General features: G+C 41.4%; 2 protein-coding genes across 2 annotated transcripts; both read right to left on the reverse strand.

The window, feature by feature from the left end:
- Positions 1-392: 392 nt before the first annotated feature.
- Positions 393-7,513, reverse strand: LOC148074663 (collagenase 3-like). Its single transcript, XM_087795888.1, has 11 exons — positions 7,376-7,513; positions 7,186-7,305; positions 6,067-6,194; positions 5,852-6,000; positions 3,335-3,460; positions 3,109-3,270; positions 2,851-3,034; positions 1,654-1,784; positions 1,408-1,573; positions 904-1,007; positions 393-758 (listed from the first exon to the last, which is right to left on the reverse strand). Exons 1-11 carry the CDS (start codon positions 7,481-7,483, stop codon positions 655-657), a joined length of 1,482 nt encoding a protein of 493 aa, XP_087652014.1. The 5' UTR covers positions 7,484-7,513; the 3' UTR covers positions 393-654.
- Positions 7,514-13,022: 5,509 nt separating this feature from the next.
- Positions 13,023-21,430, reverse strand: LOC148074664 (sialate O-acetylesterase-like). Its single transcript, XM_087796177.1, has 9 exons — positions 20,957-21,430; positions 19,131-19,285; positions 18,916-19,054; positions 17,812-17,980; positions 15,367-15,452; positions 15,178-15,311; positions 14,929-15,074; positions 14,345-14,528; positions 13,023-13,433 (listed from the first exon to the last, which is right to left on the reverse strand). The coding sequence occupies exons 1-9, from the start codon at positions 21,189-21,191 to the stop codon at positions 13,149-13,151; spliced, it is 1,533 nt and encodes a 510-aa protein (XP_087652303.1). The 5' UTR covers positions 21,192-21,430; the 3' UTR covers positions 13,023-13,148.
- Positions 21,431-22,560: the final 1,130 nt, after the last annotated feature.

The raw sequence follows: 22,560 nt of genomic DNA on the forward strand, positions 1-22,560 counted from the left end.
AAATACAACATTAAAGAACAATAATAATAATACAAACCAGTATTCCAAAGACACACATTTAAGTTATTACTTAACTTTAATACTTATTTTTTACTGTTGTCCTTTTCACTGTTGTTTTAAAATCTGTCAGAACGCTGTCCTTGTGTGTTTTAATTGACCGTTTATAAATACAATTGATTCATTCGTTAATATTATTTAATAACGTTATCCGGCCTCCGATCAGAAAAAAAAAGAGGTGTATCTAGTAAATGGAACCTCATAGTTAAGGTTATAATACACATGTTTGGGTAAATCCACATCTTTATCACATTTGAAAAAATGTATATAAATACCATTTTTATTTATGAAGAACTTATATACACAGAAAAAGAAAGAACTACAAACAGCAGCCAAATGATGCAAATTTAACATTTATTAAAATCACATTATCCAGGTCAAGGGTCACAGGAGGTAGAGATAGTAAATTTAAAAACCCCCAGAGATAATCGTCTTTGATAATCATTTATTTGTTACTCTTTTGTTGGGTCAATGATTACTGATTTCGATTGATATTAAACATTATTTAAAAGGAGAGAAAAACAATCATTTTTTTAAACGTGTATATTTACTATTGAAATTAATAAGCACACAGTGAAATGTTGTTTGATTGAGGTTTCAGTAACAGTCCAACCATCCGTAGTTGAGCAGAACACGCATCACCAGCTTGTACTGCAGATAATACTCATACTGTCTGGGACCGTTAGAGAAGTACATATAACCTGTGAGAGAAAATATGTTATTCTCGCCGTCCAAAAAGGTTCACCTCATCACCAAAAAGTATCATGGTACGTCGTTATATATCATTTATATTTCTTTACTTCTCTTTCAAACCAAATCCAGTTGAAATAGACGACTTCAACTCACCATAATTCTCAAACGCCGCATCTACTTTAGAGCCGATCCCTGGGAAATCTTCAGTGATGGAACGTGGATACCCATAATCCATCTGGTTTCTTGCCTCATCGAAACTGCACAAGAATATTTACAAACACATCGTAAATGTTTTCATCGTGTATTTTTGCGATTTACTAGCACCCAATTGATCTCATCATATTCAGTGATTGATAAATCGTCATGGAAAAGAAAATAAGCACGAAAAATTGAACAAATATTTGCATGAAAAACAGAAAAATACATCCCACAAAACAAGAAGAAGAATGGATATGAAAATTAGAATGAATAATAAGCAAGAAAATGGACAAACAATTCCCAAGAAATGGAAAAATAATGATCATGAAAAAACTATTAGCAAGATAAACAAGATGACAAATCAATATTTTAATTGAATGATATAAAATAAATAACACAAAGAAACAAATCACCCAGAAGAATCCCACATTCAAAGACAGGCAACATTTAATCACTTACCTCCAGTACTGACTATTGACAAACAAATATGTTTTCCCAGTTGATGAGGCATAAACGGCTGCGTCCAACTTATTGACCGACGATGGCAGACCCATGCTGGTGAGAGGTTTGGGGTAGCCGGGTAGCACTTGCTTCCCGTACGCCTGAATGACCCAGTATTTGTTGCCTGTGAAGAAACAGTGTTGTAGCGTAGAGTCCGGTCTGTGTCGTGGACAGAAGTCGGAGGATAATAATGTCAACGATTACCTTCGAAAAAATACACTTTGTTCTTGTATGACACTTCTGCAGCAGCGTCTACATAGTTGATCCGAGACCATTTGGTGCTGACTTTAGTTAAACGGATTCCTCTGATCCTGGTGCTCTTCCTCCAGTAGTATCTAGAGAAAAAAGTTGTGTTATGCATCCACTAGATGAAGCTGGACTAAAGGGAATGTCAACTAGACAGTCAGATAAAGTCAAACTTTTTAAGCGTTCTGACAACTCAGTTCACTCCCATGGTAACGATGTTCAAATGATGTTTAAAAGGCTTCAAGCAGCAGCGCTGAGACTGGTGTTGTGAGAAAACAACTGTTGGGTGAGCAGCAGCGAAGTTGAGCGTTGAGTGTATGACAGCTAGAGTGCGCTTGTATGACATGTTGAACGCACGTGTATGACTGGTTAAGCGTGCAGCAGAGTGATTTTGAGTTTACAACAACCAAGACACACTCGCTGAAACCGGTGGAAGTAATATCACTCCATAGCCGTCCGCCATGATGTGACGTGCGTCATAAATTCCACCCTGTGATGACGCAATGACGTAATCCCGCCCACGGCGTGTCGGCTCAGTCGGTGCAGAGTCATGAAAGTGTTTGTAAACAAGTCACCAACCAGGTAATGTTCATATATAAGGCGCTCCGGATTATAAGGCGCACTGTCGTTTTTTGAGAAAATGAAAGGCTTTTAAGTGCGCCTTATAGTGCAGAAAATATGGTCTCTGTGTTTTTGTGTCAGGTGGTGTGTATCTGTGTTTTTGTGTTGGGGTGGTGTTTATCTGTGTTTTTATGACAAGGTGTTGTGTTTGAGTGTTTTTGTGTCAGGTGGTGTGTATCTGTGTTGGGGTGGTTTGTATCTGTGTATTTGTGTTTGGGTGGTTTGTATCTGTGTATTTGTGTTTGGGTGGTTTGTATCTGTGTATTTGTGTTTGGGTGGTTTGTATCTGTGTATTTGTGTTTGGGTGGTTTGTATCTGTGTATTTGTGTTTGGGTGGTTTGTATCTGTGTATCTGTGTTTGGGTGGTTTGTATCTGTGTATTTGTGTTTGGGTGGTTAGTATCTGTGTATTTGTGTTTGGGTGGTTTGTATCTGTGTATTTGTGTTTGGGTGGTTTGTATCTGTGTATCTGTGTTTGGGTGGTTTGTATCTGTGTATTTGTGTTTGGGTGGTATGAGTTTCTGTAAATAAATACCCATTCTTGAAGAAGTAAAGGTCTCCTCTGATAGGAGTCGCAGCATCGAACACCAGATTTCGGTTGCATCGATCTCCTCCAGGGTTCGGCCCGATGTCTGGTTCTTCAGTGGGGTCCTCTGGGTCCTCTGGGACCTCTGTAGGTTGGGGTTGTGGATTTGAGGTAGGGGGTGGATTACGTTGACCTGGGGACGAATATTGAATGATTCATCTGAGATCAGGATAGTTCCGAGCATTCACAGTGGTCATGTCGTCTCACCATACAGAGCCTGGACTCCTCGTCTGTCGTCGTCAGGAAGTTTGTAGCCGTCGGTGTTGACCAACTGATACGTGGGATACATCAGGGCGCGCTTGTCTCTGGAGTGGTCGAGGCCAAGAGCGTGACCGAACTCATGCGCTGCCACCAACAGCAGATTAATGCCTGTGATCAACGCATGAAGGTCACTTAACATCCTTTAGACACTGACGCCTGTGCTTCAGTTGACCTCGTCGGGTGAGAGTCCAGTTTTCGTCATCATCAAAATGTGTGTCTCCTCCCTGGTCTCGTCCTGGTGAGTTAGCATGAGCTAAAACTCCACCTGGTCCATCGAAAGGATAGAAGTCCCCGTGATCTGGTGGATAAAAATAAAGTTTGACGTTCTTTGTTTTAATTACTGAGACTTCCTGCGAAGGTGTTTTTGTGTGTTGTGGTGGTGTATGTTTTATGGGGTGGTGTGGTCTATGTGTATTTGTGTTAGACAGGCATGTGTGTGTATGTGTGTTGGGGTGCCATTTTTGTTCTTTTGCTGGGGTGGCATTTATGTTTCAGCTTCTGGGTGACATGTTTGTGTGATTTTGTGTTGATGTATTCTGTATGTGTTGGGGTGTCATTTATGTTTCAGTGTCAGTGTGGCATGTTACGTGAGTGTGTGTTGATGTGTTCTGTATGTGTTAGGGTTGCATGTATGTTTCAGTGTTGGGTTGGCATGTTTGTGTGAGTGTGTGTTGGTGATTTCTGTGTGTGTGTACGGGTGGCATGTAGGTTTCAGTGTCTAAATCAAATCAATATTTGTTGTTTCAACCCTTTGCCTTCAAACCAGCATCAATTCTTAAGGTACATTTGCACAAAGTCAGGGGTTTTGTAGGATTCTAGTGTCTGATGAACAATTATACCAAACAGGTGCCAAAGCTCATCAACTTCACAAGTGAGTGAAACACAGTCATTAAGGGAAAATAATACAGATGTGTAGGAGCTCAAAACTAGGTGAGGAACAAACTCTGCTACCAAGCTGAGGTTGTGGAAGACACTTGTCACAGATCATACACCATGACTGAGCAACAAGACACAAGGTAGTTCTACTGCATCAAGGTTTGTGCCAGACAAAGATTTCAAAGCACACTGGGTTTCAAGATGTTCAGGCTCTTTGAAGAAGCACAAAGAAACAACGTTGAGGATCGTAGACGCAGTGGTCTGTCAAGGAAACTTAGTGCAGCAGATGAAAGACACATCAAGCTTATTTCCCTTCGAAATGGGAAGTTGTCCAGCCGTGAACTGGCAGAAACCAGTGGGACCAGGTACACCATCTACTGTCCGGAGAAGTCCTGCCAGAAGTGGTCTTCATGTAAGAGTTTCAGCCAAACATTCCTCTGACATGGAAACAAGGCTCGACTATGCACGAAAGCATAGGAATTTGGGAGCAGAAAAATGGCAGCAGGAGCTCTGGACTGATGAATCAAAATTGTAAATATTTGGCTGTAGCAGAAGTTTGTTCACTGAAGGGCTGGAGAACAAAACAGTAACAAGTGTCTACAGGCAACAGCGAAACATGGTGGAGGTTCCTTTGAAGTTTGGGGCTGCATTTTTGCAAATGGAGTTGTAGATCTGATCTCAAAATCATGGAGTCCGTCTGGGATTACATGAAGAGACAGAAGGATTTGAGAAACATCTACAGAAGATCTGTGGTTAGTTCTCCAAGATGTTTGGAACAACCTACCAGGCGAGTTCCTTCAAAAACTGTGTGAAAGTGTACCTAGAAGAATTGATGCAGTTTTGAAGGCAAAGGGTATTAATATCAAATATTGGTTTGATTGACATTTTTCTTCTCTTCATCCACTGCATTTTGTTAATTGATGGATACAAACTTTTAACACTTCCATTTTTGAAAGCATTCTTAGTTTACAGCATTTTGTAACACCTGCCTTAAACTTGTGCACAGTACTGTATGTTTCAGTGTTGGGGTGACATGTTTGTGTCTGTTGATGTGTTTTTTATGTGTGCCGGGGTGGCATGTTTGTGTGAGTTTGTGCTGATGTGTTGTGTATGTGTGTCGGGGTGGCATGTTTGTGTGAGTTTGTGCTGATGTGTTGTGTATGTGTGTCGGGGTGGCATGTTTGTGTGAGTTTGTATTGATGTGTTCTGTATGTGTTGGGATGGCATGTTTGTTTCAGTGTTGGGGTGGCATGTTTGTGTGAGTTTGTGTTGATGTGTTGTGTATGTGTGTCGGGGTGGCATGTTTGTGTGAGTTTGTATTGATGTGTTCTGTATGTGTTGGGATGGCATGTTTGTTTCAGTGTTGGGGTGGCATGTTTGTGTGAGTTTGTGCTGATGTGTTGTGTATGTGTGTCGGGGTGGCATGTTTGTGTGAGTTTGTATTGATGTGTTCTGTATGTGTTGGGATGGCATGTTTGTTTCAGTGTTGGGGTGGCATGTTTGTGTGAGTTTGTGTTGATGTGTTGTGTATGTGTGTTTGGGTGGCATGTATGTTTCAGTGTCAGGGTGGCATGTTTGTGTGATTGTGCTGATGTGTTGTGTATGTGTCTCGGGTTGGCATGTTTGTGTGAGTGTGTGTCGATGTGTTGTGTATTAGTGTTGGGGTGGCATGTTTATGTTTGTGTGCTGATGTGTGTCGGGGTGGCATGTATTTTTCAGTTTCGGGGTGACATGTTTGTGTGAGTGTGTCGATGTGTTCTGTATGTATGTCGGGGTGGCATGTTTGTGTGAATGGGGTTGTTTCCAGTCTCACATCCGTCCTTGAAGAGGATGACAATGTCTGCTGTTCCACTGCTGATCTGTTTGAAGTTGAGTGGAATGACGTTGCTGTAGATCTGGAAGGCCTGAGCGATGGTGGAGTCCACCTGCCTCTTAGTCAGTTTCTGAGTGTACCTCGTGATCCTGGTCACACATCAAGTTTGTCCATCAGTACTGATCATGTCACAGACACTTTAAAGACATGTTTACCTGTAGGTTATCAGACTCTTCTGCCACTTTGGCTTGTTGGAAAAGTGTCCGTACCGGCCGATGTCCGACACGCCGCACCTGGGGGCCTTCATCACCTCCAGGGTCTCCTGGTTCAACTGACCTGTCACCTGCACACACAGAATAAAGGCTTCGTCCAGGAGTGAAGTAAAAAGGCTGGCCACGTGGTACAAAGACAACAATCTCCACCTGAACGTGGAGAAGACTAAGGAGGTCATTGTGGACTTGAGGATAGTGCACATCTGGGTGTTTCTGGGAGTGCACATCTCTGAAGATCTTATTTTATTTTTGATGTCCTTTCATTGTCTACTTAACATTTTGCATCGTGGGTCTGAGACGACCACAATTTCATCTATGCTGTATGTCTTGATACAGATACAGATATAAGTATAGTTGACAATAAAAGAACTTGAACTTGAACTTAAATAATACTACGTCGATATTTAGCAGCACTGTGTAGTTTCTATTTTCTGTGTGTACAGTATATACGTTTTTTTTTACTTTTAAAATCCTTATTTTGTCATAGTTAATGTATGGTTTATATTTCAATGTGTGTAAGATTTTCAATTTTCGTTTTTTAAAGAACATGTAAAGAAAATAAAAATATTTGTATTATATATTGCAAAGTGTTTGTTTACTTTTGGGTTTGCAATTAAACTTCCAGCCTCTAGATGGCAGAAGTCAACATGTCCTCCACACCTAAAGGAACAATGAAATCCTGTGAGATAACATTGATGACTGAGGACGAGAGGATACAGTGACTCCAGCAGTTTTAAAAGCTTATGTCTGGACATATTATGGTTTGAAAACAAATTAAAGCAGTTACGACTTTGTCCAGAGTCATGTGGTCTGTAAATTCAGAGTCAACCACCAGAGTCAAGTACTGGACAATACTACACATATATACTTGTTACTACACTATCACAACACCAGAGTCAAGCACTGGACAATACTACACATACAGTATATACTTGTTACTACACTATCACAACACCAGAGTCAAGTACTGGACAATACTACACATATATCCTTGTTACATCGGATCATTGAGCCTGTAACATTGATATAGTCATCCTAACATAACATCATAAAATTCTTTACCTCCAGACCAAAGAAGTTCTGCATGGTTCTGAGGTCCTCGTCCAAGGTGATGTCAAAACTGAGACTTCTCGACGTTGCGTTTGTCACTCCGATATCACCAAAGAAGTTGGACAGATATTCCTGGTCCAGAAAGGGAAAATTATGTCATGTTTTAAGTCTTAAAAAATGTTGTGTACTGGTCGTACGTTACCTCAGCGATGAGCGTCTCTTGAGGGGACATGGTGGGGGCCACTGTAGGCGCCGCATGAGTCTGGGACAAACATCCCAGCAACAAGATCCAAAACCCTGCAGGAGCCATTCTACTCCTGATGTTCTGTCTGTGAGCTCTGACAGCATCTGATGAAGCCAGAGCAGCATCACAGCAAATATTTGGAGAGGCTCCCCAGGATAACAAGATAAGACTGATCAACCTGATTGATTGTTGATGTAAACATTTCAAACTCATCTGATCAGGACAACTTGTTTGAGTGCTAACACAGATTAAAGTGATACTTTATGAAGATAGAAACAAATGAAACTTTTGGTTTCAGTATTTGATTATTTTTTGATTCTCTCAGACAGTTGTAGATCAAAGTTCACGTTGAGTAAACATGACCATAGTTCAGCTGAGAATTCGTATGAAACTCTGTATTTGTTAAAAACACAATGATTTCACAATAAATCAATGATCAGGTCAATACTGTGGACTTCTGGGTCCAATTTATTTATTTTTAAATAAGACAAAATGACAATTTCATGTGTGTATCTGTGTTGTGGTGGCATGTATGTGTGTATCTCTGTTGTGGTGGCATGTATGTGTGTTGTGGTGGCATGTATGTGTGTTGTGGTGGCATGTATGTTTCTATCTGTGTTGTGGTGGCATGTATGTGTGTTTCTGTGTTGTGGTGGCATGTATGTGTGTTGTGGTGGCATGTATGTTTGTATCTGTGTTGTGGTGGCATGTATGTGTGTATCTGTGTTGTGGTGGCATGTATGTGTGTATCTGCGTTGTGGTGGCATGTATGTGTGTATCTGTGTTGTTGTGGCATGTATGTGTGTATCTGTGTTGTGGTGGCATGTATGTGTGTATCTGTGTTGTGGTGGCATGTATGTGTGTATCTGTGTTGTGGTGGCATGTATGTATGTAACTGTGTTGTGGTGGCATGTATGTTTGTATCTGTGTTGTGGTGGCATGTATGTGTGTATCTGTGTTGTGGTGGCATGTATGTGTGTATCTGTGTTGTGGTGGCATGTATGTGTGTATCTGTGTTGTGGTGGCATGTATGTGTGTATCTGTGTTGTGGTGGCATGTATGTGTGTATCTGTGTTGTTGTGGCATGTATGTGTGTATCTGTGTTGTGGTGGCATGTATGTGTGTATCTGTGTTGTTGTGGCATGTATGTGTGTATCTGTGTTGTGGTGGCATGTATGTGTGTATCTGTGTTGTGGTGGCATGTATGTGTGTATGTGTGTTGTGGTGGCATGTATGTTTGTATCTGTGTTGTGGTGGCATGTATGTGTGTATCTGTGTTGTGGTGGCATGTATGTGTGTATGTGTGTTGTGGTGGCATGTATGTGTGTATCTGTGTTGTGGTGGCATGTATGTTTGTATCTGGTATAAGGTTAAGCATAAGGTTATGCTTCACAGGCTAGTAAACAACATCACTGAGCCAATGCTTCCTGAGTCGCAGTGCGCGTTTAGGAAGAACAGGAGCACAGTCGACATGATTTTTACAACTCGGCAACTGCAAGTAAAGTGCAGGGAGCAACATCAAGACCTATTCATGGCTTTTGTCGACCTCTCCAAAGCCTTCGACACTGTGAAGCGAGATCTCTTGTGGGACGTCCTACTCCGGGTTGGCTGCCCCATCAAGTTTATTAACATCATCTGTCAATTCCATGATGAAATGACAGCTAGGTTGTCAATAAGAGGCCAAGAGTCTAGCGCCATCCCAGTGGGTACAGGGGTCAGACAAGGGTGTGTACTGGCACCAGTTCTTTTAAACATCTTCCTCTTATGCGTCACCCAGCTTCTCCACAAGGACATTGAAGACAAAGGTGGGGTAACAGTTGCACATAGGCTGGATGGTAACCTCTTTAATATCAGAAGGCTGCAGGCAACAACCAAACTACACAAAGTGAGGATACTTGAGTTGCAGTGTGTGGATGACTGTGCTCTTGTATCTCACTCCCCACAAGATCTCCAGTCTGTACTCGATGCAGAGGCTAGGGCCTACAGCAGGATGGGACTGAACATCAACACTGCCAAGACAGAGGTAATCTGTCAGTGGAGCAGCAACATCCCACCCACACCCCCTGTCTTCACAGTATCAGAGGAAATAATGCTAGTGGTCCCATCTTTCAAATACCTGGGGAGCATTCTTAGACTTAGACTTAGACTTGACTGCACTTTATTGATCCCTTTGAGATGACACTCTCAGGGAAATTTCTGTTTTCCAGTAGCACAGAAGGAATAGAGAAAAACCAAAAAGCACACAGAAGAGGACGATAGCATTAAATAACAACAGTAACTGAATATAACGACAGTATAAACAAAATAAAAATATAAATAAAATAAAATAAACTAAACAAAGTGACTTTACGTTATTGCAAATGAAAGTGTCAGAGTGTTGTTAATCCACTGTAGAGGTGGAAGTGTCAGACTCCTTCCCCTCCGACTCCAGCCCCAAGCAACCTCCTCCCCCCAAGTGAGGAGTTGTACAGCCTGATGGCGTGAAATGTTGCATTCTGTCTGAAGACAACAGCATTGACATGGAGATCCAGAACAGAATTAATCAAGCATCAGCGGCCTGTAGGAGACTCAGACGCCGGGTTTTCCAGAACAAAAACCTTCATTTAAGCACAAAAATCTCTGTCTACCAAGCAGTCTGCATCACCACCCTCCTCTGCAGCTGTGAAGCCTGGGTTACCTACAGCCGTCACATCAAGTCCCTGGAACAGTTTAACATCCGATGTCTACAGTGTGTCCTTGGAATCACTTGGCGTGACAGAGTGCCGCACACTGAGATCCCGAGAAGAACAGGCTGCAAAAGTATGGAGGCCACAATCGCTCAGCACCAACTGCGATGGCTGGGGCGTGTCACAAGGATGCCCCTCAACCCGCAGAGTGTTGTATGGCCAGCTACGACAAGGACAGCGCTCTGCTGGAGGCCAGAAGAAACGCTATGAGGACCAACTGAAAATGGTGCTCAGAAAATGCATTAACCTGGAGACCTGGAGACTACAGCAGCTGACCGCAACACCGGGCGGCAGTTGTGTCTAGATGGCATAAATACACTGGAGAAAGAACTATCTGCCAGGAGGGATCAAAGAAGGCTCAGGAGAAACACACCCACACCCATAACTGCCAGCAACATCAACATCTTATATACATGCCCCACCTGTAATAGAACCTGTGGATCCAGAATCGGGCTATTCAGCCATCAACGAACTCACCGGTAGAGGATAGAAGTGGACGTCATCATCGGACTCGATGGACCTCCCGCAAGCAAGCAAGCAATCTGTATTGTTGTTGCATGTATGTGTAGTAATGTTATATGCCTTATAAAAAATAAAATATCTAAAAATATATTTTCCAAACACCTTCTGGTCAATTAAACTTTAAAACTGCCTTTAGGTAAAATTACCTGAAGTTGGAGCACCACCCTTGTATTCTAGTCCAAAGGAAACTATTACATTTATGTGGATAATAATTAATTAATTGGCCTTATTAATTAACTATGAAACACTATTTTGAATCAATCTCATTTACTGAAGTTACTACTTGTTGTCATGATTAATGTTCTTTACTGAGTAAGAGGCTCCTAAATTGATTATACCAAAATATGAAAAATTGTAAACACAACTTTTATAGGATTTATTGAAAGAAACAAAGAGAAAAGGGAGAAGAGTTAAGAACAATGGAATGGAATGATGATGCTTTGATATCATGGAAGGAACAATATTAATTACTCAGGAAGTAACGGACTTGAAGGCTTTGATAATATCAACTTCTGGGAAAGCTTTACAACTTATCTTAAGCTAATCTTGCTGCCTCTGATCAACAAAATCCCAACACATCAATCAATGCAAGAGTGACAATGTTACAGTTTCTTACGTCGTCGAAAGGAGAGAGGAAGGAGTGATGACCATGTGTAAAATGGCCGGCCTTTGGATGCCAGAGAGAGATGGGGGGGAAGGTCGGCATTCCAAAGACGTCGTAAACCAGAAGTTTGGTCTTTCAGTTAACAGCAAAAACAACATGAAGGATTTCACTACATATGTGTGTATCTGTGTTGTTGTGGCATGTATGTGTATTGTGGTGGCATGTCAGTGTGTATCTGAGTTGTTGTGGCATGTATGTGTGTAAGTGTGTTGTGGTGGCATGTATGTGTGTTGTGGTGGCATGTATTTTTCTATCTGTGTTGTGGTGGCATGTATGTGTGTATCTGAGTTGTGGTGGCATGTATGTGTGTATCTGAGTTGTGGTGGCATGTCAGTGTGTATCTGAGTTGTTGTGGCATGTATGTGTGTAAGTGTGTTGTGGTGGCATGTATGTGTGTTGTGGTGGCATGTATTTTTCTATCTGTGTTGTGGTGGCATGTATGTGTGTATCTGTGTTGTGGTGGCATGTATGTGTGTATCTGAGTTGTGGTGGCATGTATGTGTGTATCTGTGTTGTGGTGGCATGTATGTGTGTATCTGAGTTGTGGTGGCATGTATGTGTGTATCTGAGTTGTGGTGGCATGCAGTGGTGGGCTGTCAGGGCCAGCAAAGCCTTCTCTGCCCGCCTAAACACTATCAGACAGAATCACTGACTTATGTTTTAATATATTTTTTCCATGAATATTATTATATATAATATTATATAATTATATAATATTATTAGTATTATTATTATTATTTCCAATAGTCTTTCTCTTCATTTCATAGCTTTTCTCTTGGCTGCGCTGCTTCCACTAGTGTATGTTTATTTTAGAGCTTTTATCCAATCATATTGTAGCCATCATTTGTTGCCAGGGCCAAACATCTGCCTCGACGCCTTCAGAATCGATAGTCTGTAGTTTAAGGTAAGAATGACGCTGTTGCTTTAACCAATCAGATTTCTAGTTGGCAACACCTAGGCCTTCTAGCAGGCGTCCAGTGATGTCAGCACTTTCACGTCCTTTGATTGGATGTTCAGAGAGATACTAGTCAGAGCAGCAAAGCATCTATAGCTAGCGGCACGAACTAAAATATTTTGCGAGTGGATTCCATAACTTTTTTAACAATGGCTGACGGAGGAGAAGCCATTGATTTGGTCGTACTTATGCTCACAAAACCATTTTCAAGACGGACTTTTTCCAGAAAAACTGGACATTGTGAAGACGATCGGCAGACTCCAAAGCTAGCAAGTCTGTCCAGTCGGGAAGAGGGTTTGTCGCCACTTTCAAGTCAGCAACTACGAGCGATGACCATCCCAGTGTCAACTGCTTCTGTCGAGCGGACATTCTCCTGAAGAGAATCAAAACTTACTCCAGAAACACGACTGGACAGACTAGACCTACAGTATTATCCTCCATGGCGATAGAAAGTGACTTATTGTTGGAACTGAAACAGATAAACTGTACAACAGAGTAATCGAACTCTTCTCGAAGAAAGAAAGGATGATGGACTTTGCTTACAAATAATCAGTAGTTTTGGTGAGTAATGCATTTTATTTACTTATGACATGAAGTAAAATGAGTTGATCTTTTATTTTGAAAGAAAAGAAAATTTACAAGTAAAAGCTGAAAAAAGGTTTAACCTTTTTTTTATTAATCACTTTGAATTTGTTTTTAAACTGAAAGTACTTTCACCGAAACAGGCAGAACATTTTTTTTTTCTTTAAAACACCCACCAATAATATTTTCAATGTTCAGCAGTAATTGAAAGAAACATAAAGATCTGTGAACATGGTTTCATTCATTAACGTGTGAGTCGTGGCCAACATGTCTGAAGCTTTATCAACCCTTCTTCCTGCAGTGAGAACTAATGGTCGGGAAAGACAGCGATCCTTTTTGATCACTGGACACGATGAACGGTGGTGCAGGTAAGACTCCGTCTTTGCTGTAGATGGGGCAGTGCTTGTAGTCGCACGGCCAGTACGACCACGCGTATCGAAGAGCGGTGACCCTGGAAGTACTTGAACAAGGACGCGCCGACACTTGGATGGTGGACGGTCCCGTCCTCATTATGGTAGTCGAGTGCCATCGTCTGGGAGACTTGCGTGAAGAGCCCTTGCAATAGATCTGCAGGAGAGAATTAACAGAATCAACACTTATTGAGCCTGAGGCCGAACAGATTCGTGCTCGCAACTCTTCCTCAACACTGACACGAGACTTTACCTGATTATAAGTTAGAACTTCTTCATTATTCTCTCTTCAAACGCAATATATTTTGGTTTTATGTTTTTTTTTAAGTTAAAATCCTTGATTCCCTTTGTTTGTTTGTTTTTTAAAACATTTTTTTAAGAAAAAGTCTGACATCTCTATGATTGTTTTTTTGGTTTTGATTAAAAATCCTTCTTTTTATGACTATTTTTTCCAGAGAAAAAAACCTTTCTTCATTCTTGTTTTTTGTTTATTTAAATAAAAATAAAAAAAATGCTATATTTCTTTTTTCTTCATGATCCCATTTGTTTTTGTACAAAAATAACGTATAAATCAGTTTGTTTTTTAAAGAAAAAGTCAGATTTTTTTTTATTCTATTCGTTTTTTTTATAAAACAAATAACAAAATTTAGTTTTTGGTTGTTTTTTGTTTTTTTTAAGCCTGACTTTATGATTTTATTATGTTTGTTGGGTTTTTAAGAAAAAGTCTGACATCCTTATGAATTCATCAGTTTTTTAATAGATGGTGTGACTTCTTTATGTTCCTTAATTAAAATACTTTTCTTTCTCATTATTTTTTTAAATTAAAAATGCTTATGATTCCATTTGTTTTAATGAAAAAAGATTTTTTTTTTCCTGTTGTAAATCCTTATGATTCTGTTTGGGGTTTTTCAAAGATAAATTTAGACTTTATTCTTTATTTAAAAAAAATATATGTACGACATCCCATATATACCATATGATTTGGTAAGGTTTTCAATAAAAACACATATCATTCTGTTTGTTTTTTATTCCAAATATTTGTGACACCGATCTACACGACAAGCTCACCTCGAAGATGCTGGGATGCTGCGTGGCCGACACTTCCTGGTCGAAGGTGATGTTGTAGGACATGGAATCCTGCGTGATGTTTTCAGGAAAAGGTCCGGCGAAGGCTACGTCCTGGTCGTACGCCACCGCCCTCGCGCCCAGACTCAGTCTGTAGGCCACGTCTTGTTTGTAGCGCGGATGGCGCCTGAAAGAGTTAAGATAAGTTACACCTTCACATGTTTGGGAAATTTAAGATGTGGAAGGAGGTGTAGTGACAATGTCTTTTGACAATTGCGTTTACTTTGATTCCATGGGTTTAGAAATGTTATTAATAAATGCTTTACAACATTAATCAGACACTGTAATTTTACACTAAAAAACGATAATTTTCTTTCGAAAATGATTAGTAATTAAATACATTTAAACATGTTTTCATAGGCAATCAACTCATTGTTAGTTAATTTGAGTTTTATTTTGGGTCTAAATTTGTCCAATGAGACAGACTGAGTTATATTCTGTCAGCATAGTCTAGGGTCTAAATTTTGTCAATTGTAACAGAGATGTTTTTTTGTAAACATTATTAACAACCATCAGTATGTGCTTACGTGCCATAGGGGGAAAGTTTATCTGGCAGATCAACAGCCACAGCCATGAAAGTCTTGTTCATGCATTTATTTGGGACGAAACCAAAGTCGGCGGTTTGGTGCCACCGGATTTCCTTGTATCTGTCTCTTTTTTTATCCACGCACAGCTGTGTGAAGATAAAAAGTGTGAGACTCACAATAGCAAGATATGGTTGTTAATCTAAAAAAAATATTTATCATTTTCTATCACGGATACTTAAGTGGTCGCACCTGAACAAATCCGAAGGGGAAGTCGAGTGGCGTTTGGCCGTCAGAACCTTCATGGAACGTCTCCCTCCAGTCGTCAATCATGGCAGGGAACGAGCAGTTGTATTCGTCTCGATGATACAAGGCATTTCTTTCACCTGGAGTAGCGAAACGTCAAGCTGTGCGGTCACAGAGTCAAAGTTTGGTCGCTACCTTGGTACCACAGGACGCCTTTGATGGTCATGTTGACCAGCGGGTGGATCATGGCATTCCAGACCGCACTGTTGCTGTCCTGATTCCTGAATAGGATAAGATAAGTTGGGTTCATTTATTTAATATTGTTCTTTCTATTTGGTGGACCTTTTTATAGTGCGCAGTGACAGTAGTCAGCAGCAGATCGGATGTAAGTAAGTAAGTATTTATTACTGATATTGTTTGATTTCTAGCAAACAATTGACTAAGCTGTTCAGCCTCTGGGGCTCGGTTCGATAAAAAGAGCAGTAGAGCTGGATGTCATCAGCAAAAACATGATAAGAAACATCAGGATTGGCAGATACACTAAAACTGCGCCCAAGAAGGTACAATGAGAACCACTGTAACACAGACCCAGACAGTCCCACTTCATCCCTCAGTCTTCTCAGCAGGATCTGGTGATCAACTTTATCAAAGGCTGAGGACAGATCCAAGAGAACCAGAACAGTGAATTTACCAGAGTCAGCCGACATCATGATGTCACTGGACACTTTCAATAAAGCTGTCTCCGTAGAGTGATGTTTACGGAAGCCAGAATGAAACTTCTCATGGATGTCGCTCTGATCCAGGAACAAAGACAGCTGCTCAGACACCACCTTCTCCAAGATCTTGGACAAGAAAGGGAGCTTAGAAATAGTCCTGAAATTACTGAGGTCAGTTGGGTCTAAGCCTGGTTTTTTGAGCAGAGGCTCCACAATGGCATGTTTAAATGCATTGGGAAAAACCCCTGTGGAAAGGGAGAGGTTCACCATATTGGTAACCCAGGGGCCAATTACATCAAATACTTTGATAAAAAGCCTACAAGGAAGGACGTCATCTGAGCAAGAGGAGGGTTTCATCTTGTTCACTAGTGCCGAAATATCGCCCAGAGATAGAGCACTGAAGGAAGACCAAGAGGAGGCGAAGGGCTCAGAGACAGTAGGGGTTCCAAACAAAGGGGGAGAGATTTTCTCTTTGATCAATTTAATTTTGTCAATGAAAAATCTCAACAATGCATTGCTGTCAGCTTCACAGAAGACAGGCGTGATTGAGGAGCAGGAGACACTAGATAATTAATCGTGTCAAACAACACTTTTGGGAACTTGACTTTCAGGTCCTCCCACATCATCTGATGGATCCAAGCTGACTTCACCACTGGGCTGGGAGCATTGGAATGTCATTATATTTGACTGTAAATGGGTGGCACCCCGAGAGTGTGCCATTGATACGTCACGGCAGTTCTCTGCTGCGTCTTTGATTTCAGTTACTATTTACAGCAGCGAACCCTCTGCATATATTTACAAGCGTCCCACATTCACTTTAAATCGACAAAACAGGATCCTGGCAAACAGTCATCCCTCTTCGTCCCCGACGTCACTTCCAAGTGTATGCGATGACAAGGGGCCGTGTCTGCGACGGTGTCGGCGACGGAGATTCCCTGATACCTGTATATACAGGTACATGTGACCCGTCTTTGATTTGTTCACAAGCAGGAATATCACTCAGTGTCTCCTGTGTTTATTTCCTGCATGCATGACCACTCATCAAGTTTCTTGTCCTTGGTTTGTGGAGCAGTGATGTATATCACCATTTTAACCTGCTAGCTCTCAGGACCAGCTACGAAGTGTTTGAATGTCCTCTCGGTTTGACTGTTTTTACACTTATGTTCTGGTTTATTCAGACATATCCTCGCTGAGGCGAAACCATGGCGGGGGATGTAATCCTGGGCAAACAGTCACCCCTCATGGCATGCCACTCTCACGGGCGTCATGATGACTATGCGTTGTCCGCGATAATGAAAGCCCTGACGTGGGACAGTTAATACTAACTGTGAGAGACTTGTGGCAGACAGCCGCGACTGCTTCCGTATTTATGCATGACTCTGCCCCAAACAATACACACTGATCTTGTGTTGTCTCTGAAGTTCTCCGGGTGAGCAAGTGCGGTTCAAGATTCACAACTTGACTGTTCTGTGATCAACACTGTAGGGAGTGCACAAGCACTTCTAGTGTCTACCTATTTGACAGGCTCAAATGACACTGATTTTATGACCTAGTTACAATATAAAATACAATGACTTGTATATACTAGGTTCTAGTATATACAAGTCATTGTATTTTATATTGTTTTAAAAATTAATTTATCCTGCTGTGGAAAACACACTCACATTGAAAAGATGCCTCAGTATTGAGGAGCTGGATTGATTTGAATAAGACAATTCTTTAAAAAAAAAAAAACTTGCAGAAAACAATATCAACAGTAAACTAAGATGCACTTTAAATTAAAAAAATAAGCAATACATCTTTCAAACTATACATCTCCTGGTTTCTGTGTGAATACAGCCTCATTAACCAAACTAGCCAATAGCGTAACAATAGTCAAACCAGAACTGGGAAGTTAAATCAAAACCTTCACTTTGATTCTCACCTCAAGCTTGAGTCGTGAAATCCACAGCGCTGAAGAGCTCTGGGCGACGACCACGCCTGGATGGGAGTGTTGCCCCAGCAGGACTCCACCAGACCGATGGGGTACTTGAGTACATCGTACATGTAGCGTCCAAACAGTCCGCACACAGCCGAGAAATTTTCCAAAACCGCTTGCGAGTTCAGGAAAAGAAATTGTGAGACTACACAAAATAAGACCAATATTTGTCTCAAGTTTGTTCCCGACACTTGTTTCAAAACAGTTGCCTATAGTTGTGTACTGTTGCTGACGATACAGGGTCAACAATACATTGTGATAGTGTAGTAAAAAGGATACGCTTGTAGTATTGTCCAGTACTTGACTCTGGTGTTACGATAGTGTAGTAAAAAGGATACGCTTGTAGTATTGTCCAGTACTTGACTCTGGTGTTACGATAGTGTAGTAAAAAGGATACGCTTGTAGTATTGTCCAGTACTTGACTCTGGTGTTACGATAGTGTAGTAACAAGGATATATGTGTAGTATTGTGCAGTACTTGACTCTGGTGTTGTGATATTGTAGTAACAAGTATATATATGTTGTATTGTGGAGAACTTGACTCTGGTGTTACGATAGTGTAGTAACAAGTATACACGTGTAGTATTGCCGAGTACTTGACTCTGGTGTTGTGATAGTGTAGTAAAAAGTATATACGTATGTGTAATATTGTCCAGTACTTGACTCTGGTGTTGTGATTGTATAGTAACAAGTATATATGTGTAGTATTGTCCAGTACTTGACTCTGGTGTTGTAGTATTTACAGACCACATGACTCTTGACAAAGTCGTCACTGCTCTTATTTGTTTTCAAACCAAAATTTGTCCAAACATCACCTTTAAAAGCTTCTGGAGTCACTGTATCCTCTCGTCCTCAGTCATCGCCAGGATGTCAACGTATTTTAAATGTTATTATGTCATAGATCTAGCGAACGTAATTTTAATTGAAATACATAAATGAACCAACGTTGTAAAAATAGTGAATAAAGGTGCTGGTGAATATCGACACAGTATCGTTAAAAACATCGCAATGTTTTATGTATCAATGTTTTCTCACACCGTCAGTTTCCTACCTGGTGTCGGTACCGCCCAGGGGATTTCAACAGCCTCCAGGTCCAACAGCTCAGTGTTACTATGCCTTAAAGACGCCATGAACGGTCTGACTTGATGGTAGGTGGAAGAAATATTGATCTCCGTTGATGCGTTGAAGATCTGTCAACCAAATGTTTCCATGGTTACAGAAGGTGCGATTACAGGAACAGAAGAAAGAAGAGGTTTCATGACCAACCTGGGACATTTTGAAATACATGTTGCTCTGTCCTCCGCACAGCCAAACATCGCCGAACAACACGTCTGTCAAACTGGCCGTGCTGTTGTGGCCGTGGACGGTCAGATTGTAGGGGCCACCTGGAGGCACCGGAGGAAGGAGGAACTTCCAGATACCTAAACAATGAGATTAATCATTTAAAGGAGAGTTTGATTTTATATTTACATTTCAAGTTAACTATGAAGACAAGCCGGATATACTAAAGCATTACATGTAGTGTGTGCAAACCTCATAGCACAGTAAGAACACTACAACCCAATTTATTAACTGTCTTTTAAATGTGAAAAATAGCCTTTATCAGTTAATAAGTTTGTCTCAAGAAATATGCAAGATATGGCGTTTACATACTATTTTGCATGATACTGTGAGGAGGAAATGTAAATAGATTAAAATAGCATACGCACTGTGATTTATCAAGATTGCATCTTTTTTTAATACGTTTCAATCGAAGGTGCAAAGTTAAAGAAATCAACATTTATTGAAAAATGGAATCACTTTCAACATTCAAAACATATTATTACACAACGATATACTTAAGCTCAATGATATCTACTTGTGTTAAACCCTGCAAAATCATGGATGGATTGTCGTGACCGTACGCTCTACAAACTCGCCACGGACGCCCTCACCTTCACGCGCAAACAGTACACGTGTATCTTTGCCAAGCACACAGACATAGGCTGTATTAAATATCCTACCTGCAGCTGATAATTGAAATTGAAATTAAGAGCGATGTGCGGCGTGTTAATTCAGCTACTGTACGGCTGCTGTGCATAAATGCGCATTACTCTTCATTAAAAGACTTCCAAACTTTCCATATGCATTTTTTAATAACACAGCAGAAAAACTCAACAATTTCAGTGGGAACAGTGTTGTTGGTCTCCCTTTTTTGCCAGTGCATCAAAGTCTGGAGTGAGTTTTGTTGTGGCAATTCTCAGGACAGATCTGAGGTGTTGGTCTGTTAACTTGGATCTGTGATGGGCTTTGTTGATTTTCATGACGCTAAACGTCTGCTCACACACGTAGGTCGAGCCCAACAACACCAGCATCTTCTGTGCAGGAGGTTTGGAAACGTGGTCTCGTTAAGTGAAGCATAAAAGTCATTCAGTTTAAGAGACTTGAACTTCTCCTTTGAGACGGAGTCAGACTGAAGATCGATCAGTTCCAATTGCAGCTCCTGCGGTGCTGATTCGGGGTCTTGTGACAGGGGACCGGACACCAGTTGAAGTGACTTGTCAATTTTTTCAAAATCACAGAACCGACGGCAAAATTCTCTGTGCAGGTCGTCCAGTGATTTGCAGTATTTCTTCGCATTTTGGGCGGCCTCTTTCGGCACGGCTAGTGTGGGAAAATGTGCGAAAGATTTGTTTGGCATTTGCCTGGAGAATAAAACCAGCTTGGATTTGAAGGCTCTCACATTCGTGTACATGTCGTGCACAAACTGATCTTTCCCCTGTAGCTTCACGTTCAGCTCATTCATGTGTGAAAATATGTCCACAGCAAACGCAAAGTCACAAAGCCAGTTTGTGTCACTCAGCTCGGGGAATTCGTCGGATTTCCCCATTAACTCCAAAAATGAGCGAAATCTCCTCTTTGAGCTCCTCGTTGAAACACTTTCCCCAAACTTAACCAGCGGACGCGAGAGTGGTAAAGTAGGTCCTGGTGATCCGCATCAGTTTCTTCCAGGAACGTAATGAACTGACGATGATTAAGTCCCCTTGCTCGTATGAAGTTAACAAGTTTTACAACTGGATCCACGACGTGATTAAGCTGCAATACAAACTTACACAGAGACTCCTGATGAATGATGCAGTGAAGAAAAATAACATCCTGGTCAGGGTTTTCTTCTTTTACTTTATCCTGGATTCTTTTCAGCAGCCCGACGTTTTTTCCAGTTAAATTTGGCGATCCATCCGTGGTGACATTGGCAAGTTTACTCCAAGGTAGCTTCATTCTCTCGATGACAGCAGACACCTGTTCATATAAGTCCTCTCCTCGCGTTTTCCCTTTCAGTGATTCCATGCTCAAAAGCTCCTCCGTTATCTCAAAACTGTCGGATAAAAATTAGGAGCTGAGCAGTGTCTTTTATGTCGTTACTTTCATCCAGTGCTAGTGAATATAACTTAAAAGACTCCGCCTTTTTGTTTAACTCGCTGACTATATCTGCGTCAATCAGTTCCACGCGGCGAGTCACTGTCCTGCGTGCTAAACTGATTTTTTCAAACTTGGCTTTGCTCTCCGGACACAAGAGACCTGCTGTTTCTACCATGCACTCTTTCAAAAACTCGCCTACGGAGAAAGGCTTGCTAGCCTTTGCTAATTTGAATGCCAGCAAATAACTTGCCTTGGTACTTGACTCTTGAATTGCAGTTTGTCGGTGAAAAAAGTTCTGTTGACTCTGTAAATTAGCTGCCAACCTCTGAGCAGTAGCCGCCCGTTCTTGTGTTGACAGCTTGCTAGCATAGTTTGCATGGTTCGTGGCAAAGTGACGGCTGATATTGTACTCTTTGAAAACCGCAACAGCTTCTTGGCATATCAGACATACAGCCGTTGTTGTCCACTCCTTATTAAAGACTCGGCATTCGCTGTCCACCAGAAGGGCTCAAATGGTGACATGAAACGAAGTGAAAATTAAAGTGAAACAAAGAGAAATACGCGCCACTCCAACAACGGTCAATGTGTTTGGAGTGCGCCATCTATTGGGGAACGTGGGCATTGCAGGGAAAGGGGAAAATAGATAGAGATAGATAGATAGATACTTTATTCATCTCCTTAGAGAAATTCACGGTTCAGCACCTCCAGAAAATGTTACAAAGAGATAGAACACAGCATGCAAGTTATGTACAGTCTAAAATATACTGAAACATATGTATAAAAAGGCTAAAAAAAAAAGTACTTTAATTTGAACAAGTTCGGCGGGCCGGATTAAAAAGCCTAACGGGCCGTATGTGGCCCGCGGGCCGTAGTTTGCCCATGTCTGGTCTAGTGTCTAGTGGGGTACTACTTGGTCAAGAGGCTCAAAGGTTGGGGGTGCCGTCAGGGCCTACCCTGCCCAAGGCATAGCCCATGAGCTCCCGACCCCCATCTGCACCAGTTCCCGGAACCAAAGTGCCCCTGGGGAGTACTGCGCCACCACTATTAACCACAGGCGCTCCTGCTTCGCCCTCCAAACCAAGGGGTGGAGGAGTCGTGGCGGCGGAAACACAAACAGTAGCTTGGCTGGCCACCATAAGTGGGCAAAACCTTCTGAGGCCCTGATGGAGAACCAAAGAGGATATTTGAAGTTCTTCTTGCTGGTGAAGGGGTCCGCCACCAGATGACGGAATCGAAACCACATCTCAGCAGCCACTGACTTGGACAGACCCCATTCGTCCTGGACGGCACCCCTTGA

Source organism: Callionymus lyra, chromosome 7 (assembly GCF_982586985.1).
Source record: "Callionymus lyra chromosome 7, fCalLyr1.hap1.1, whole genome shotgun sequence".
Lineage (NCBI taxonomy): Eukaryota > Metazoa > Chordata > Actinopteri > Syngnathiformes > Callionymidae > Callionymus > Callionymus lyra.

Bases quoted from the DNA above. Each gene is read 5' to 3' on its own strand.
- LOC148074664 (XM_087796177.1), bottom strand. From the start codon at position 21,191: ATGGAATCACTGAAAGGGAAAACGCGAGGAGAGGACTTATATGAACAG. The intron at 15,453-17,811 runs GTGAGAATCAAA...TATCCTATTCAG, and splicing joins TTTCACGACTCAAGCTTGAG to GAATCAGGACAGCAACAGTG. The intron at 13,434-14,344 runs GTGAGCTTGTCG...TCTCTCCTGCAG, and splicing joins AGCATCCCAGCATCTTCGAG to ATCTATTGCAAGGGCTCTTC.
- LOC148074663 (XM_087795888.1), bottom strand. From the start codon at position 7,483: ATGGCTCCTGCAGGGTTTTGGATCTTGTTGCTGGGATGTTTGTCCCAG. The intron at 3,461-5,851 runs GTGAGACTGGAA...TTTATCCACCAG, and splicing joins CATCCTCTTCAAGGACGGAT to ATCACGGGGACTTCTATCCT. The intron at 1,574-1,653 runs GTAATCGTTGAC...GTTTCTTCACAG, and splicing joins CAAAGTGTATTTTTTCGAAG to GCAACAAATACTGGGTCATT.